The sequence below is a fragment of the Gymnodraco acuticeps genome, unplaced genomic scaffold, assembly GCF_902827175.1.
Source record: "Gymnodraco acuticeps unplaced genomic scaffold, fGymAcu1.1, whole genome shotgun sequence".
NCBI classification, from domain to species: domain Eukaryota; kingdom Metazoa; phylum Chordata; class Actinopteri; order Perciformes; family Bathydraconidae; genus Gymnodraco; species Gymnodraco acuticeps.
The window spans coordinates 2,068,252-2,088,980 of record NW_022991451.1 but is presented as its reverse complement, the minus strand read 5'-3'; the positions used below and the strand labels follow the sequence as shown (position 1 = coordinate 2,088,980).

The window sequence follows — 20,729 nt, the reverse complement described above, 5'->3', positions numbered from 1 at the left end:
ACAAATCACAGTGGGAGAAACCGGGGGTGCACAAGAAACATATCGTTTTCAAGTCCTAACAAAACTGTATGTTTCAAAGTATGCTAGAATGGCAGTTAACACCTGGTTAAAACACTTCTAGAAACTATGTTCTAGCAGTAAATATAACGTGACAGTTAACAGCAAGTTGTTACTCACTGAGGACTTGAGTTAACCACCGTTGCTACTGTCAGTGAACGCAGCATCACAGCAAAGTTGGATCAGAGCTCTGTACGCGTGACGTCACAGTCTGGGTCCGCTAATTCTGATTTAGAAATATAAATCTGAGACATTTGGACAACCGACACTGCCAACGTCTGCTTCACCGCCAGGTAAAACATGTACTGTAAACATTCTACATTTTTTTTAACAGGAATGTTTAACTGCTGCTGTGCACAACACTGTAAACATTATCTAGGTTACATTTGATGCACGTGACATCTTGTTGTTACCACTGAATGACGACTGTCGATATAAGGTTAAGGTTAGTTTTATGCTAGAGTAAAATGCTTTGTTAACAGCAGTAGGGATGGTTTAATATGGTGTCAGTCGGCTATAGTCCGTATGGCTGTGTGTTTATTTTCGTTCCAGAATTATCTGGCACAATCCACGCGATGATTTGGGTTTGGCTCGCGCGCGCCTCTGTTATTCTTTAGATAGCGGCACGCAGCCTCTTTACTGTACTCAGTGAGGAAGAGGAGGGCAGGTCATCGCCTCCGTTACATGCTGTTGTTTTGGCTCTGTTCTCCATTCTGTTAGATGACACACTATATCAAGATTACTTCATACTTTGGGCAGCCCACCTATAGGCAATGGTGGAATAAATACTCGTTTTTTTACTCAAGTAAGAGTAGCAATAGTAACTTGTGAAAATACTCAAAGAAAAATCATTAGCCCCTGCTAGACCACCACACACATAACAACACAGACTATAACAGCACTGTAGTGCAATATATACTATGCTACACTGCTACTATTACTGACTTTGTTTCACTACCCAATACTGTAACAACAATGTACTATTTCAATATTTACTATTTTCAATATATATTGCTATTTACTATTGTTATCTGAGAGGTACGTCATTACTTTCTATTTGTTCCACTTTTTTATAATGCTGCCACTTGTCTTTTCTACCTTGTGTACTAACTTGATAATTTGTATTAATGTGTTCTTGCCATTTTGCTTTACTACTACAGTACTGTTGTATTTGTGTCCTTATGTGGGCTCTTTGCTGCAACAATGTTAATGACGGATAAAGGAATTCTGATTGTGAAAGTACTAAAGAACCAAAAATAAAAGTACTCATGATGACCCTTTTCAGAATCATTTATATTACATTACTGGATTGTGATTATTGATGTGTATCACAGCTGACATTAAATTACAATGTTTATTTATATGTTAATTTGTATCATTATTGTATTAGCCAAAACTATAAAGTAACTAGTAACTTAAACTGTCAAATAAATGTTGTAAAGTACAACATTGACTTCCAAAATGTAATGCAGCGGAAGTATAAAAAAGGAAAAAACATTTATACTCAAGTACAGTACAAGTACCTCAACATTGTACAGTTCTTGAGTAAAAGTACATTATTACATCCTACCAGTGCATGTATCATCTTTAGAGGCTATGTAATGGTAAAGGATTACAGATGAAAAGATAACTTTGAGGATGGAAGTTGGCGTCAAATTTCATTCGAATTTAAGATTTAAAATCAGATTTGGAATGACTGACTGTACTCGTGTATTTAGCTTAAGGTCCATTTTCACTACTGCACTTGAGCATACACTATGGCATGCCATTTTATATCATAAATAAATAAATCATATATAAATCTCAGAGAAATAATCAAATATGAACTTTTGCATTTGACTTCTCGTTGGAAAAGCTGTCCATATTTGCGAGCAATTGTTATATACAAATTCTAAAGTCTTCAAATTGCTGTTTTTTGATAAGATAAGATAGGACTTTATTTATCCCGATGATGTGCCAGAGTTACAAAAATACAATAACACATATAACACAGCAGCATAATAATAAAACGGAACACTAACAGTGCAGTAAAAAGAGCAATTCAATAACTACAGGAGACAGTCACATACTTAACACTATAAGTTGTTTCAATACAAAAACTGAAATTCTCTGAAATGAAATCTAATTTGATGAGACTAAGTGTGCTTAATCCTCTCATTGTGTGTGTTCAGCTCGTGCTTCTCCTCCGTGACAGTGAGGCGTCAGGATGTCCTACATGAGTGCAGACAGCAGCAGCTGGTCCCAGCCCAGGGACTTCAGCAGCCTCATCCACACCTGCAGCTCCAACATCCAGAAGATCAGCAACAACTGTGAGTGAGCACGGTGTCACACGCAGCAGGAACAACCTGTTCCACACCAGATCACTAGAGAACACATTCGTTTTATTGTAGAATGCACTGAGGCTAATGCATGGGAAAGGAAAGTCTCACTGTAAGTCCAATACAGCGCAACATACAATATACTTAAGACGTAAAGCAATATAGTCCAAAATATTGATTCAGTGGTGCAAGTCAAATTCAGAAATAAGTATATTCCTGGGACCCAGCCCATTGAAAATGTCCACTGTAGTGGACATTTTGTTAACATGCATCTCCTTTTACTCTTTTGAGCTACTCTATCAATCCCTGATGTGCTGTACAGAGGACATCCTGGGCTTTCCAGTGATATGTCATTGGTTAAAATTGCATGCTGGGAAGTTCCTCTTTCTTTTCATCCAAAATGGCTGGCATACCAAAAACTAAATGTTATAGAAGCAGGAGGAGAAGTCAAATATTGTTGAATAATTGTTCTTTTTAACATGAAAATCAAATATGTTCTTGTTTATTAACATGTGAGGAACTATATAATTAGTTCTGAAAGCAATTCAATAATTCAAGTTTTCAAATAACAGCCCTTTTATAAATGTCCATTCTAGTGGACGTCAGGACCATCTTCATGGACTTAATGACTCAATATTGTTGCAGGAGACGGAACTGAAGCAGACATTTTCTGTACCAGATAGTTCAGGGAGATTCAGATGTTGAGCTGTCAGATGATGAGAGAGATGAGGCTTTCACACCTGGGATAGAAGAGGGTCAAGAAGAAGGGGGGGGAAGATGCAGGAGGCTCCATGAGCGCACAGATACAGACAGAGAGACAGATAGGGACGAGCTGGAAAGACATGGCCCCCTGTGGGCCAAGAGTAGCACGTATGTCTTATTGTTGTTTTTATTTTAAGTGGAGCCATGAAACATGAGAATTGCCTCAGGAATGTCAAGCTTTGTTTCTATGAGCAGGTCAAATGGAGACCACATCCATAAAACTAGTCAAGATGACCCTACAGCCCGTGCTGACTGGAGTCAATGAGGTACTTTCACTACATCGACTACAAAGTCTTTGAAGATCTGGAAAGATTCACCAAAAAACAACAAGTTTTGTATTGACCAAATAAACAGCAATGTTCAGATCAATGACTTATTCATGTTTTAAATAAAGGTGAATGTATTCTTGTATTAATATCACTCTATAACCATAATACGTTACATAGTCCATCTGTTCATTTTGGCTGTCTTTTCAAACTAAAATGGTCCCGACGTCCTCTACAGTGGACATACTGTAAACATTTAAAATAAAATAAAATAAAAAAAGTCTAAATTGCAAGATGTTTTTGTAACCCTAAATAGGTAGGAAATCACACAAAAAAGGAAATTGGAAGACACTTTTTTTTCTCGGGTCCCAGGAGGTTATGTAAAAAATATTAAGATAAAAGAGAATGAAGAATTAAAAGCTGTCCAGTAGAATTCATATATTTTAATAATATATAAATATATATATTTTCTTTGCTTCATTTGTTCTGTTTTTAATTCAGCAGGTGAACCTATATGTTCATAAAATAGTGTGTGTGAGCTTAACTGTGTGTATTAAACTAAAACGGAGCATTTTCTGTCAGCTCAGATTTTATTTCTGCTTTTTGAAAGTGTAGTATGTGCTCATGTGTTTCAGTGTAGGTGTGTAGACTGAATATGCTGAGTGAAAGACAGGTTTTCCTATCAATAAAATCATTTTTTAAATCCTAAATATCTTGGTTTCTTCTTCTCTAAGGTCACATTGTCCTTTCGTCTTACATATTACACTTAACTAAAAAACATCTTATTGATATTTATTTTATTTTGTATTTATTGGCATTGCATTTGATATTGAGGTAATCCAAATGCACCAGTCAGTAATCAGGTTACATTACTTGAATATTGTGATACCTAGATAAGGTTGCTGATAGCATTTTATTTGACTGGCAACTAGTAATTGTAAAGGAATACATTTTGTAGTAACCCTCTCCACCCTGAGTGTAATTCAATTGTTGCTTTTATCCTCAGCTGGTCAAATCAAAAACCTCCTCAACCAACCCGGGCTGAGACAGGAGAGCTCCGAGCTGAAGGAGAAGCTGTGAGTACTGACCTGGGACCAGCAGCACCCTGGGTAATATCTCAGAGTGGAAGGATCTTAATGTTAATGTGTGTGTGTGTGTGTGTGTGTGTGTGTGTGTGTGTGTGTGTGTGTGTGTGTGTGTGTGTGTGTGTGTGTGTGTGTGTGTGTGTGTGTGTGTGTGTGTGTGTGTGTGTGTGTGTGTGTGTGTGTGTGTGTGTGTGTGTGTGTGTGTGTTCCCCTGCAGCCAACAGCTCCAGCACTACACCAACCAGCTGGCTAAAGAAACCAACAGACACCTGAAGGAGCTGGGCACCCTGCCCCCCCCACTGTCTCCATCAGAACAGGTCAGCCCTCACCAGTGACGTGTGGTGAGGTCAATGGGCACAGAGGCACTGGCTAGTATCAGAGCCACAGTTATAGACATATGAGCCCCATAGAGGAAGCTTGAATTCACCATTCGATTGGGAGGTTACACAATGACTGACCTAATGGTTAGGAGACCGTGTGTTTCATATCTCATATTATAATTATTTAAAACACACACATAGGCCTACAGGTCAGTATTCAATGACGTCTCCCCCTATTTGAAGCAGAGTTCTGCAAATTCGGCTATTTTGTCAAAATAGCCGAATTTTCCAAAAAAAATTGAGTATAAAATGATCGCAATCAAACAATTACATGTTGTCATAGATCAGTTGAAAGACGTAATATGTATATGTATATATTTTTTTACTTTCTGTAAATGCTACTTTCATTGAAGTGGGAGAGGCGGCCTCCCCTGAGCGCACATCTCTGTACCAGGGTTTCCGCTAGGATTTTTTCTCGCCGGTCAAATGTCCGGGCAGCATTTATTTTACCGGACAAATTTGAAACTTACCGGTCATATTTCAATAATAATAATAATAAGAGTTGTGTTGCAGAGTTTCCGTTAGCAGGTAATTACCGGACTATGACCGGATATGCTGATGTTTAAAACACAGTTAATGGGCTCATTTTTATATTGCTTCAGTTTATAATCGTAACAGATCGAAAAATTCAGATTCATTTTCCAATAAATGATTCCACAAACAACAAACAACATAATTATTACATTCAAACAAACTACTTGTAGTAGATAACGTACATTATTCAAAAGTTTACATTAACTTTGAATAATAACACGGGAGAAACGGATGCTCTCTTTTCCCCTCTCCCTCTCCCTCTCTCTCTGACAGCCCGTCAGTTTCTCATGCAGCTCCTGCAGCTCGCTAAACAGAGGCGGGGCTTCAGGTGATTATGCAGAGCTGCGTGTCTCGGTCAGACTCAGCAGCTGATCTGATCTCTCTCTCGGGTCGGTTATACTTCACTCGCGTTTATGTCCATATCGATCAGATCCAGCTCTCCTGGTCGGCCTTTATAGAGAGCACCGATCAAACTATTAAGAGTGAATATCGGCCGATAATGACCGGCGGCCGATCTATCGGAGCCTCCCTAATTATTACCAGACATTTTGACCGGCAGGTTTTGAATTTACCGGTTTTTAATAAATGTTACCAGCTAAAAACCGGTCATTACCGGCTAACGGAAACCCTGCTCTGTACTAACTATCGCTATATCAATAAATCATTCGATTGAGATATATCAACATATGGATATGTCAGTAAAATCATAGTAGGGCAATGAATGCCATGATAAGCTTATTCCACGGTCAGATCATTGTTGATGTGTCATCAAAAACCAGAGCTGCGGATAGCTTCAGGATGAGAGGGAAGGAGAAAAGAGAAACTAGATGACACTGCATGTAACCAATAGCATATTAATGATGAACGTTTGGTCACAGTCCAGAAAAATACACAAACTAAGAATGAAATAATTGAGCTCGTTAGTAAATTACAACACATGGCGTAACCAATTACTCACCACCACTTTGTAGCAAAAGCATGGTTATTAGAAGCCCACTTTAATAGGGAAAATACAGAAACACACTTACTGTAGGGTTTTAAGTGAGACCATTACATCATACCACAGGACAGGAATCTGCAGGGCCCAGCAGAGGGCGATCAAGTTGAAGGAAATACAAAATATTAACAATCTACAAAGATATTAAAAGGAAATCGACTACTTTAACTGGAGAAATGCCTTGTAAACAAAATGGTCATTCAAGATGGTGACTTCTTTTCAAAAGAATATAGCATTTGTGGTGATTTGAATGTATGTAAAAAGGATAGAATAACATTGCGTCCTCCAGAGAATACTGCTCATATACTTCCGGATGTGAAGTGAGAGTGGGCTGGACTTTGTTCCTGCATCAAAATCAATCTCTGTCTTTGCCTTCTCATGGTGCTATTCATGTTACAATTACAAACCAATGTATGACAGTACTCTTTTTTTAAATAAATATTTTTAGTAGTTTTCGCACAGATAGTGAACAGACATATTCAAGACATTCCAGTACATGTAAAATACTGTGTTTTCCTAATATAGATGACAAACACACACACACCCCATTACCCCGCAATCTCATTCACGCAAACATACAAGGGGGAGGGGGGGGACAAGGAAATCAAAAGCAAAATAAATAAAGGATGAATATTAAATAGTATTGCAAAGAAAAGGGAGGGGAGGGAGGGGGGGTGCTCTGCTGAGAATTAAGTATTGGGTTCTTCATCAATAGTAAGGGTGTCAATTGTTTTGCGGCTAAAGATGCCATGTGTTTTTAAGGTATTAAGTTGCGCAGTTGCTCTGTATCGATTGGTAAAAGTTTGAAGTGAGTTACAGGTTTCTACATGATAAAAAAGTTGGAAGCGAGGGAGCGGAGGAAAACACGTCTACTCTTCATTCCGGAAGTCTCCGTATGACAGTACTCTTTATTTAGATTATATATGCAGCCGATTGATCTTTGTTTACTAGTTGATCGTGTAGTTCACAGTGTTTTGAACCATCTGCTGATGAGTTACAACTCCTTGGCTGAGACACAGACATCTTTCAAATTATAATGACTTGATAGCAATAATTATAGTGAACATAATAAAAGAAGAAGGTCAAGTTCAATTAAAAGCTATATTCAATGTTTAGGGTCCAGGGCATGCTGTGGGATCTTTGGAGCAATATCAGAGTTGATTTGTTTTTCCTGTGTTATCTCTGCATTGTCCTCTCTTCATTTTCAAAAACTAAAACACATCGGGACATCCATGTTGCCTGCAGTCGAGATATACTTCAAAATAATAACAGACCTTTGAGACGCTCAATAACTCCAAACAGCACACTCAGACAAGTCATCACCAAAGTTTTTACTAAATGTTTTTTGGGGAAAAACAGCAAAAATTAAAATGAGAGATAGGCTGGTGCTAGCCAACTTTAGAATGTGTAGTAAATAACTAAAACCTTGAAACATTTTAAAACATGCAAGGAGCCAGTGGAGGGACTAAATGAAAAATGGACTCAGGGCAGGAGTTCTGGTTAACACCATTCAGAGCTTTACATTAGACCTGAACTCTAATGCAAAATGACAGCCTTGACCAAATGTTAACAAAGATTCCTTTCTTTCTTTTTCTTCCAGAGGCAGCAGAAGCTCCAGAGGGAGCGTTTGATGAATGATTTCTCCTCAGCCCTCAACAACTTCCAGGTGGTTCAGCGGAGGGCGGCGGAGAGAGAGAAGGAGTCCGTGGCCAGAGCCCGGGCCGGATCCAGAGTCCTGGTGAGTTCTGACTGACTGTGAACAAACAGTTAAAGATGACTCTTAACCCTCCTATTGACTTTGTGTTCCCCCCCTTACTTTGGTGTTCGCGGTAATGGTTAATGGTAAATGGTAAATGGACTGTACTTATATAGCGCTTTATCCAGTCTTGAAGACCCCTCAAAGAGCTTTACATACTACATGTCGTTCACCCATTCACACCCATTCATACAGAGCAGTGTAGCTTACTCTAGGAACTAACATGCATATACATTCACACCCCATTGGCCATGCCATCGGGAGCAACTCAGGGTTAAGTATCTTGACATGTTGACTGTATGGGCTGGGATCAAACCCACAACCTTCTGGTTGAAAGACAACCGCACTCCCTCGTAGCCACAGTCGCCGGTCAAATTTGACCGGTCCTGTTTTAACTGCTATTACATTAACACAAAAACCATTAATCATCACCAAATTTAATTGAACACCCTTTCAAACTGTACATATTGTATCAAACTACTGGTATACATGAAGAACTGCAGTAAATATACAAAGAACAGACACTGAACATTAGGGGTGTAACGGTACACGTACCCGTACCGAAATTATTCGGTACGGGCCCTTCGGTTCGGTACAAGTGTGTACCGAAGTGTACCGAACGAATATAACGTTAAACGTAAAAAATTGAGAACGTGAATAACTTTTTGGAAGTAATCTCAGGTGCTGCGTCGCAGCATTCAGAGTAATTTGCTCACATTGGATTCAACGCGTCATAGAGCGAGCAAGTCATTTCATTGGATGAGAGGCATACTATGAGAGCTGGTCAGAGGGATGCGTTCAAATGTAGTCAGTAATTTGAGGAACTGTCAAAAATGAATGGCGAACGCAGATAAAGTTGAGCTCGAAAATCCTCCAGCATCATTGAAGTCTCCGGTTTGGGAACATTTTGGTTTCGCAGTTACGTACAAGGATGACGGACAAAGACAGGTGGACTGAACCAAAGCTGTTTTTCGGCATTGTTCAACTAAAATTGGTTACGCGGCTGGCAATACTTCAAACTTGCACACTCTTGAAAAGGCATCACCCGAACGTGAATATCACCGGTACGAAAAGAAAAAAGACTGAAGTGCAAACCCAACTCCCACTAGCATTTAAACCTCCACCACTCGCAGAGAGTTCAGACCGAGCCAAAGCTATTACAAACGCCATATATCCTTATGTTGCCATGTTAGCAAAGCGCTACCTGGCTGTATCTGCTACCTCTGTCCCTAGCGAGAGGGTTTTCTCCACATCAGGAGACATTGTTAGTGCCAGCAGATCTGCCCTTTCGGCAAGCAATGTGGACAGGTTCATCTTTCTTTAAAAAAACATGAAAATACAATGACAAGCAAGTCATAATGTCAAACTGGCTGCTTAGGTGCTAGTACAGTACAGTTCAAATACAGATTATTTCAGTTCATCGAAATGCTGCACCTTAATGTTCATTTTATTATATTTTGTATTTATTTGAGTGAATATTCACAGTTTAATAATAATTAAAAACCCAAAACTAATAGTTTATGTTTTGTGAGTACTAGTACAGTAAAGTTCAAATACAGATTATTTCAGTTCATCGAAATGCTGCACCTTAATGTTTATTTTATTATATTTTGTATTTATTTGAGTGAATACATTATTCACAGTTTAATAATAAAAATAAAAAAATATATATATATGTTTTGTTTTGTGAAAAAAAATTCTGCTGTACCGAAAACGTACCGAACCGAACCGTGACCAAAAAACCGAGGTACGTACCGAACCGAAATGTTTGTGAACCGTTACACCCCTACTGAACATGTATTGTGTGTGCCAGGTGTGATCCATGTGGGGGGATGGGCACATAAGGGGGGGACACACACATCTAGAGTATGTGTGTGTGTGTTTTATCTGATCCGGATGGTTACTAATTCCTTTTCTTTATGGAGGTCATTTTTGACTGGGAACACCATGGGTGTTACAAAGTTGACTAAATCATCCAAAATGTGTGGATTGAGTGGATTGAGTGGTGATCAGCAATGTGATATGTTCCAATGTCTACTGTGAAGGATATCATAAAGCCTTAATGCAATCAAATGTAAAACAAAAAAGTTATGATTGATGAAAGTAGTACATCGGTCAGATTTGACCTGAAGACAAAAGGAGGGTTAAACACATAGTGTAATATGTATAGGACATAACAGTGATGAACGCTGATGTTTATTATCTTTTGTTACTGTCTACAGGGAGATGGAGGCAATGTGACTGACCAACTGGTCACATATGAAGGGTAAGTGTTTCTAAATATTTTACCTTCAGCTCATTCCAGCCACTATTTCATTTTTTAACACAATTTTGGGGTGAGAAAGCCACAGCAAGCCTGAAATACAGTATGTTGTTCCGCTGTTCTTTGAGTCACTGCACACTGTGTCATCAGTACATGGCTGTTGTTAAAGACAACACTATGGGACACCTATGGGTGTGTTGGACCCCCGAACCCCAATTATAAAAGATCACACTAAGAGATGTCTTAAGTAGTCTAAGGGAAAGTCTGAACAGTTTGACATAACATAACAGAATGTCACAAAGGTCCGTATCTCTGTGAAATAAAGTGTGTGTTATTTCAGTGAGGATGAGTGGGGTGAGAGCCAGACTCAGACTGAGGAGCCCCCGGTCACTGAGGAGAACCTGGAGACCATCAGGGAGAGAGAGACCAACATCAGACAGCTGGAGGTACAGTACACCCCCCCCCCACCCCTCAGAGGCAGGGACTCTGTAGCTCTCTCCCCCAGCTAACACCCCCTCCCCCTGTCTCCTCAGGCCAACATCAAGGACGTGAACCAGATCTTCAAGGACCTGGCTGTGATGATCCACGATCAGGGGGAGATGATCGGTGAGTCAGAAGGAACAGAGTTGATGCTTCACACATGTGATTTGAATATGCTCATGCGTCCCCCCCCCTGTGTGTGATGAACAGACACCATAGAGGCCCATGTGGAGAGTGCTGAGGTTCATGTAGACAGGGGCACCGTCCAGCTGCAGAAGGCCTCCTATTACAAGGTGAGAGAGCAGAGTCATTCACTGTTGCATGTACATATGGAGACATTCCATTCAAATACCAAACTAACAAAACACTGTGAATCTTACAAGTATTGTGGGTCTAACGCAAGCATCCTCAAACTACGGACTCCGGTCCGGATCCGGACCGAACCACCACTGTCTCCGGACTCTGAGCAAATTATACTTTTCATATGTATTATCTCTCTGTATTATATGTGAGACATCGCCACAACGCATTCGCAACGAGTCAAAATTCTCCGCTATGTCCACTGCAAACAGCGCTCTGCATGTCTGACTGTTCCACTGTGTTCCACCTGTGTGTGTCAACGCTTTGGTCCAATCACATTCAGCATCCAGTCAGCGTTTTTTTCCCCCAAACAATCTGCGAATCAGAGGCACAGTAGGGCGGGTCTTCGCGGACTGCGGGTGGGAAAAATGTGTGTGTCTCTTTCAACCTGTCTAAGTCAGAGCGAGAATTAAAAAAAAAAAATTCAGAGCGAGAATTAACAGCTCATCTAGTTCCATCTGTACTGTAGCTAGTAGCCTAGTTTCACCTACCGGGGTGGCAACTGACACTCTAGAAATAGGCCTTGCCACCCCAGCTGCCACCCCAGTTGGCAGCTTTGTTTTGAAAGAAAAGTTATGGCTCATCGGACATTTATGAGAGAAAGTCTCTAATGTCCGAGTGCAAGTGAATGCAGCACAAGATGCACGTCATGTAACCCCTCCCCCGGTCCTGGCGCGAGCGTGGACATATGATTGGCGGCGATTTCATTTTGAACTGGACGGCGCAAAACGAGAAGCATTCGGACCCAAGCGCTGAAGGAATGAGGTATTTGCGGTCTACAATGACAGAGAAGAGACTGTCAGTTTGACTGTACTCAGCATTGAATCAAAACGCACTAAAGCTGTTGATCTTAATACGTTTGTGAGGCGTTTTGCTGAACAAAATGGTAATCGCCGCATTCAGCTGTAATAGACATGCCAACTTGATGCTCTGCTCACGGATGAGCATACACAACTATTAAGATGATGACCTTACGTGTGTAAATATATTTTTTTCTTTGAGGGGGTCTGCCCCCAAAAAACTGTTTTTAGTCCTGAGAAAGTCAAATAAGACGGTGTATAAAACTACACTGCCCAGCCAACAGAAAGTAACCACTTTGATTGAACTAGGCCAGTAGGTAAGGGCTTTCCACTGGATAATAACTGCAGTATAAAAGAATGCATGACTGAAGTGATGGAGACCATGTTGAAGGCAAACAAAAAGAGGAAATAACAGGTCAAATCAAGCAAATCCCCTCTCAGATTCCACAGCAACCAGAAGAACATAAATACTGGCTGGTGATTTGATTCATCAGCTTTGTGATGGAATAAAAAATGCAGTGCATTTCCTTGGCTGTGGGTGAGTCCACTGACACCACTGACAATGCTCAGTTGCTGGTGTTTGTGAGTTTTTATGATGAGGCAAAGGGGGAGTTTGTTGAAGATGTGTTGGGCCTGACGAACCTCAGTGGACACACAAGGGGGAATACATTTATAAAGCAATAATGGGAATGCTGAATGAAAGAGGGTGCAGCTGCCTTTATTCCTAACTGTGCAGCTCTGACACTGCGACTCTGAGGGGTCAAGCACAGACACAATAACAATGAAAACTGCTGCATACAGATTATTTTTGTTTTTGCAACCTCGTGTTAAGAATCTTGTTGCAATTGTTTAAAAGTTTGAATGACCGTAATAAACGGACCTTTGTCTTATTGAAACATTTATTTTGGACCTTTAAGATTTGTATTTGAGTACCCCTGGTCTAACGTATCCTCAAATCGCTGAATAAAAATTGCTGCTTACATTGTTTTCCCCGCAACTTCTTTGAAAGAGTGTAGTTAATATCCTGACAAAAAAGACATCATTATCATATTTGATAAGGAATGATGGTAAAACTTCTTTAAGCTGCCTAATTGCTCTTCGAATTGCCTCAAAACATGAATTTGTATAATCACGTGTAACAGATGTTTATTACAAAAAACGCTATGTAAAACGTTTTTGTGAGTTTTTATTTGTTTGTTCTGTGATTAAAGACAGCGTTTTGAGATTCTGCCTTTTTTAAAGGAAGGCTCCAGTCATTAGATAGTTAATAAAAAACGTCAGTATTTAGTGAAACATTATGTTTAAACCATACCCTGAAGAAATCAGCGATATTCCCAGGTAAATAATGATTTTATAGCTCTTTTTTATCAAAACCTGTATATTCCGTCAGGCAGCTGCCATTTTGGCCATTTTCAGTAGTCACATGATCCGAAAAACTAGGTTGTGACGTCATATATGCGTTCACTTTGTAAACACACGAACAGCTCATTCGACGAAAACATGGCGGAGTATTTGAGTTCGGACTCGTCAGCCGAGGAAGAAGTTTTGAGCAATGTGGAGAGATTGGATGGGGGAATTCAGCCATACAGGTTCGAGCCAAGTGGCCAGAACCGTCAGGAATCCAGGGACAGTGACGATGAGGATGAACAGCACGGTGATCTTGCTGGAGATGATCCCTTTACTCGTGCAATTGATTTCGGGGGGCGAGTAGGGAGACCTGTACATGAATGGTGTACTTGTGATCGGTGTGTAGCCATGGACAATCCTCTTATGAACATATGTTGTCATGAGCTTGAAGAGCTTGAAAATAAACTGTTCACAGACAACTTGGATTGCATATGTTTACACAGGGAATTCGACACTGTGGTGTTAGAAAAAGCTGTATTGAGAACAGCACAGTCAAAGTGTCCGTTCAAAATAATTTCCATTTAGCGCAATACCGCATCAGTTGCGCAACTTGCGCCACTTATGTGACAGACAAAAGAGTATGTGACAGACAAGAATAGTCAATTATAATGTCTAACACGTAATGTGGAGAAAGAGATGTCCTGTATGGGTTGTGAGTTGATCTGTTGGTAATGCCTCGGGGTTCCGGTGGGCATGTAAACAAATGCATAATGCTGCGCTATACTTTGTGGCCTCACCCAGTTGCATAGCGACGCTTATTGTTTAGGTGTCTTTTAATAAGCAGGTAGTCCTATCATTAGCTAGAACTAGCTGGATCTGATCGATATGGACATAAACGCGAGTGAAGTCTAATCTGATGGAAGAAAGAGATCAGCTGCTGCTGACGAGTCGACACGCAGCTCTGCATAATCACCTGCAGCGGTGAGCGGACAAAACACACACTTCAGGTTAGAATATCACACATAGCTATTGTAATGACCTCTCAAACTACCTAAACTAGTTATAGATAAGTTTAGTTTTACTGTCTGGTCACTCATTACTGATCCGCGAGCTGCATGATACTGACGGGCTGTCAGGAGAAGGAGAGAGCGCTCCGTTTATTATTCCCGTGTTATTGTAAATTACTGTACACTTTTTAATAGTTAATCTACTATAATTAGTTTGTTTAATATCGAATCATATCAATTTGTTTTAAAGCACAATAAATAACAAAGAAGACCTTTGACCGGCACTTTTCTCATTTTGTCCGGAAGATTTAAACTTTAACGCACATGTTGAACGGGAACTCTGGCATATACGTCAATTTGTCCTCGACACCAAACGCATAGTTCACGTCACTTCCGGTAAAATAAGTAATGTGACTCGTCAAAATGGCGCCGCCCACAGGGTTGATGTTATTTCGGTAATTAATCATCTTAAAATCACTGATAACGTCATCGGATTAAAAAAAAAAAAAAGACTGGCAGTCTGTTTTATCGGATGATAATTATTTAAAAATGCGTGTCATGAGGATTGCCTCCCTTTAAATCAGAATACATCATTCACAGAATTGTCTATCATTCTAAGTTTTTTCTCAGAATTATGAAAATAAAATAGCTTTTGTTCATGTGGCTCTAATCCTCTTCTGTAGTTTATAAAGTTACTGTTGTGGAAGAAAAATTGGTACTGGTTGAAGCTAGCAGGTTATTAATGTTGTCTCTTTGTAATTGTATCACTAAAGAAGCTCACGGTGTCATCACTTCTGAGAAATATAGAAGGCTCAAAAGAGCTGTGGCTCTGTCAGTGCTCTGGAGTTCCCATGTTCTTCTCTGATAAGGAGTAATACAATGCTGTAAGAAAACATGGCATAACAGATAGCCTTCTCATATATATATCAGGGTTTCCGTTAGCCGGTAATTACCGGTTTTTAGCTGGTAAAATTGAATAAAAACCGGTAAATTCAAAACCTGCCGGTCAAAATGTCCGATGCTCCGATCGATTGGCCACCGATCATTATCGGCCGATATTCACTCTTAATAGTTTGATCGTTGCTCTCTATAAAGGCCGATCAGGAGAGCTGGATCTGATCGATATGGACATAAACGCGAGTGAAGTATAACCGGACTCGAGAGAGAGGTCAGATCAGCTGCTCCATAATCACCTGAATCCCCGCCCACTGTTTAGTGCGCTGCATGAGAAACTGACGGGCTGTCAGAGAGAGAGGGAGGGAGAGGGGAAAAGAGAGGCTCCGTTTCTCCCGTGTTATTATTCAAAGTTAATGTAAACTTTTGAAGAATGTACTTCATCTACTACAAGTAGTTTCTTCGAATGTAATAATTATGTTGTTCGTTGTTTGTGGAATCATTTATTGAAAAATTAATCTGAATTTTTCGATCTGTTACGATTATAAACTGTCTGAAGCAATATAAAAATGACTTTCACACTGTCCCGAAATTGACACCCGATGGACACACGAATATGGAATTGTGAATTTCGCACGATGATGGCCCCGAACCACACACGAAGGCAACATTTACATTACATTTAAGACATACAACTGCAATGAAAGTACCAAAAATAATTATGTTACAGTACTATGATACTGTACTGATATCTTCAGACTTTGTTCTTTACTTTATACGTCGTTATATGTAGAAAATATTACGTTTTCTCCGTAATGTTGTTTCCATAACAACAACAACTTCCTGTCAACTGTCCTTCAAAATAATACATTATATCCTTTTTAGTTTCACAGAACACAAATTGGGTTATTTACATAATATATTTACATGATTTTGTTGTGCAATAAAACAACCCGATGGACACACGATAAAGGAAATGTTCAAATTCGGCTGTGATCGTAGCAACATCGGGCCATTCGTGAGGGCATCTTAAGCCATCGTATGACCGCCGGTGGAGTTTCTCAGGCTCCGGCAGCAACTTCGTGAGCGGTGGCAAAATCTTTGGCATGCCAAAAAATTGCCGAAGGACCTTGCGATGGTTCATTTTCGTGTTGAATTCGTGTGTCAATTGTGCCCTTCGTAAGGCCATCGTGAGGGCATCTTGTTATCATCGGTGCCATCGGGCATGCGCCCCGATCAGAGTGAGGGTGAATGCACCGATGATAACACGAAGATGACACGATTTGACAAGATGCCCTCACGAGTGCCTTACGAAGTTGCCGCTCACTAAGTTGCTGTCGGAGCCTGAGAAACTCCACCGGCGGTCCTACGATGGCTTAAGATGCCCTCACGAATGGCCCGATGTTGCTACGATCACAGCCGAATTTGAACATTTCCTTTATCGTGTGTCCATCGGGTGTCAATTTCGGGACAGTGTGACAGGGCCTTAACTGAGTTTTAAACATCAGCATATCCGTTCCTAGTCCGGTAATTACCTGCTAACGGAAACTCTGCTACACAATTCTTATTATTCTTATTGAAACATGACCGGTAAGTTTCAAATTTGTCCGGTAAAATAAATTCTGTTCGGACATTTGACCGGCGAGAAAAAATCCTAGCGGAAACCCTGATATATATATATATATATATATATATATATATATATTACATTACAAGACTAAACAAGGTTCTTTCAGCTTGATGGAATGCCATTTCCTTTCACAATGTTTGCCTTAGTTCTCAGGTTTCTTTGTTTTATTATCTATTCTTTAGAGGTCTAGTTCCATATGCAGTGAGCTTACAGCACTGACACAGGAAGTATTAAGAGAAGGAGTAACACCGTTTTGGTTTGGACCTTTCATGTGATAAGTTGACAGTAAGATCAAGAGAATCATCTAGAGTTATTGATTCATGCTGTTTATTAGAATGAATACATTTACTATGATGTCCTGTCTCCATACACTGTCACTTGTTCTGAATCTGATGACACTAACATGGCCCCTTGTTGTTTGCAGAGGAAGTCCCGTAAGAGGATGTGCATTCTGACCATGGTGCTGTCGCTGGTGCTCATCATCTTCATCATCATCATCTGGCAGGCACTCAAATAAGGAGACACACCTTCAGATGACCTCCAGTGTGTGTATGACCGAGAGACAGTGAGAGAGCGCTGTATTTGTGTACTTAATTTGTGTATTTGTATTTAAATATCCCAACACACTAAAAGCTAAATGTTGCCCCTTTATTCAACCTCTGTGTGACTGAATGTGGATGTATTTCTTTGTTTTTTATGTTTTGGGTACTTTTAGGCTAACAGCACACCAAATCTACCAATATGTTGTGATATATTCATAAAAATATGTGTTTCCTATACTAAAATTGACAAGTTTTAAATGTTTTGGGACACTAAAACGCCAATGAAACCATGTATGACTACTATTATTTATAACACCAACTTGTGTGTGTGTATGTGAATGACAAATAAACTCTACATTCCAACACATAAAGAGTACATCTCCTTCAGTGTAACATTTATCGCTACTGTAGGACGGTGTCAAATGCAATCTTTTTTACAGTATGTGACCCTGTGTTGTTCTATATGAAGTGTATTTGCAGTATAAGGAGTGTGTTACTCATGATAATGTAAAAGGAAATATCAAGTGTTTTAGCTGGCAGAATGTCTGTCATGAGAGAACACTTTGTTTCACTGTATGTGCCCAGCTGAGAGAATTGAATACAGTTCCACCTGATGAAGTGCTCCACATGTCATGTCTCATTTTGTCCACCAGAGGCACCAGCTAACCTGATGTTATGCACTATTAGTTTCCAGCACACTCAACCCCCTGCCTGAAACGCCTCAATTGGACTCCTTTTTCACTCTCGTAACATAGTGACATCCCTATGTAACACCAGACCCGGCGCCAGAACAAATCTACAGAGAGGGCATACGATTTTCATGGGAGGGCACACAAAACCGTCATGTGCCGCGGCCAGTGGCGGCACCAGAGATTTTCTTTTGGGAGTGCTGTGGGGTAGCTTGACGTTTCATATAGAGCAGGGGTTTTCAAAGTGTGGGAAGGTGAGCCTCCCCTCAGAGAACATAAGAACAGCCGCGCCCCCCCTCCTAATTATTATTGCTATTATTATTATTATTGTTGTTGTTGCTATAATGCAGGGGTATTATTATCCAGTGGAATGCCCTTACCTATTGGTCTAGTTAAATCAAAGTGGTTACTTTTTGTTGGCTGGGCAGTGTAGTTTTACACACCGTCTTATTTGACTTTCTCAGGACTTAAAACTGTTTTTTGGGTGCAGAAAAAAAAAATGTACACATGTAAGGCAGAGTCCTGCATCGGGTCGCAAAAAAGGTGATTCGCGGGTGGTATTTTTTCAAACGCTTTTTTCCGGGTTCGGTTCTGGGTAAAACAAAGATGATGCGGGTCGGGTCGCGGGTATTGCATAATAAATATATTAAAATAATAATAATTTAGTTTAATGTTTAAATCCTCAGACCTCTCCCCCGCGGGACCGCGCATAATCATAACCTCTGCAGCGCATCAATCTGCTGCTGTGCGTGCCACATTCGAAATGGCTGAGGTGAAGCTCTCTAGCGGAGAATACAGCATTTTCAATAACACTTCCTCAAGAGCGAAATCCAACGTCTGGGAGGCTTTTGGTTCCTAGATGGAGAAAAATAACCAACATCCCACGCTTTTTGAGACAAATATGCAACTGCGTGTGTTAATAATTGCACGTTTTCACTGCTCATATATATGCGGGTTCGGGTCGGGTTGCGGATCTTGTGCCGACGGATCGGGTCGGGTTGCGGAACTAATTGGCAATATGTGCGGGTAGCGGGGCGGGTTCGGTATTGCACGTCGCGGGTGCGGGGCGGGAGCGGGTCTTGAAAATCAGACCCGTGCAGGACTCTGATGTAAGGTCATCATCTTAACAGTTTGTTATACTCATCGAGTCATCCGTGAGCAGAGCATCAAGTTGGCATGCCTATTACAGCTGAATGCGGCGATTACCATCTTGATCAGCAAAACGCCTCACAAACTTATTAAGATCTAAAGCTTTAGTGCGTTTTGATTCAATGCTGAGTACAGCCAAACTTCACAGTCTCTTCTCTGTCATTGTAGACCGCAAATACCTCATCCCTTCAGTACTTGGGGTCCGAATGCGCCGTCCCGTTCAAATGAAATCTTCAATCGCATTTCCTCGCTCGCGCCAGGGCCGGGGGAGGGGTTACAAGGCTCGCGTCTTGTGCTGCATTCACTTGCACTCGGACATTAGAGACTTTCACTCATAAATGTCCGATGATGAGCCACAACTTTTATTTCAAAACAAAGCTGACGTTTTCTGCCAGACGCTGTCTCCTCTTTCACTTTAGGTAACTTCACTAAAAATTGATCCATGTTGCCGCTCGCATAAAGTTAGCTGAAGTTAACTTTCACAGTTTCTCGTTATTTTTTTCTCACGCCGCGCCTCCCCTGAAGCTCTGTGGCGCCCCCCAGGGGAGGTGCGCCTCACACTTTGAAAACCGCTGATATAGAGGGTGCTCAAACATGTAGGGTTTCCCATTAATGTACAGGCGCTACAGTGGAATGTTCTACTGCAACACTCCCCACACGCACATACACAGTGTACCCACGACTGTTACAATGAAGGCTCGATAATCAGCTCACGGCATATATTGTAGGTGTAAGCAATGGTAAAGTGCTATTTGTTTTAATCAAATCAAATCAGGTTTTATTTATATAGCACATTTTTAAAACGATTTTTGGTCGATCTAAAGTGCTGTAGCTACATATAATAATTACCTTACAGTAAGGACACTATACAGTAAATACAACAGCACAATTTGTGCAGAATATCAGTATGAGAAAACGACACCATCTGACCTTAGACCAGGGGTGCCCAACCAGTCGATCGATCGCGGGGAGATTCCCAGTCGATCGCGAGATGTGTCTAAAAATAGAACAACAATATTCTGTTTTATCGTTAATGTCCTGTAACATAATCTTCCTGTGCCAGAATAATGCACTTGAACGCATCAAAGCTTTGTGATTGGCCGGCGTGACCCCATGTGTTGGGGCGTGGCTGGTGAGCAGTGGGCAGTGTGCACTAGTTCGCTTACGTTGTCCGTGTCAACAGGAGTGACAGTCCGCACACACAAGACCGCAATTATGGCAGAAGCAAAACATATATAATGTTCACTCCGAGTGGGAGGATGATTATTTTTGTATCTATTCCAATTCAAAGTCCATCTGTCTCATCTGCAATGCGAGCGTGGCTTTATCGAAGAAGGGTAATTTAGGAGCGGCATTTCAAAACAGTGCACAAACGCTACGAGACGGAATTCCCTCCTAATTCTGCCCTACGCT

The 20,729-nt window shown here is 40.6% G+C and overlaps 1 protein-coding gene across 2 annotated transcripts; it reads left to right on the top strand.

The window, feature by feature from the left end:
* The first annotated feature begins 225 nt into the window (after window positions 1-225).
* Window positions 226-18,101, top strand: stx12l (syntaxin 12, like). Of its 2 annotated transcripts, none has more exons than XM_034196508.1 (10): window positions 226-350; window positions 2,229-2,366; window positions 4,410-4,479; window positions 4,706-4,805; window positions 8,000-8,137; window positions 10,378-10,421; window positions 10,759-10,864; window positions 10,952-11,024; window positions 11,109-11,191; window positions 17,361-18,101. In XM_034196508.1, the coding sequence occupies exons 2-10, from the start codon at window positions 2,264-2,266 to the stop codon at window positions 17,451-17,453; spliced, it is 810 nt and encodes a 269-aa protein (XP_034052399.1). In that variant the 5' UTR covers window positions 226-350; window positions 2,229-2,263; the 3' UTR covers window positions 17,454-18,101. The 2 variants fall into 2 exon arrangements, with proteins under 2 accessions (XP_034052399.1, XP_034052400.1); XM_034196509.1 differs by having other exon boundaries at window positions 241-359.
* The last annotated feature ends 2,628 nt before the right edge of the window (window positions 18,102-20,729 follow it).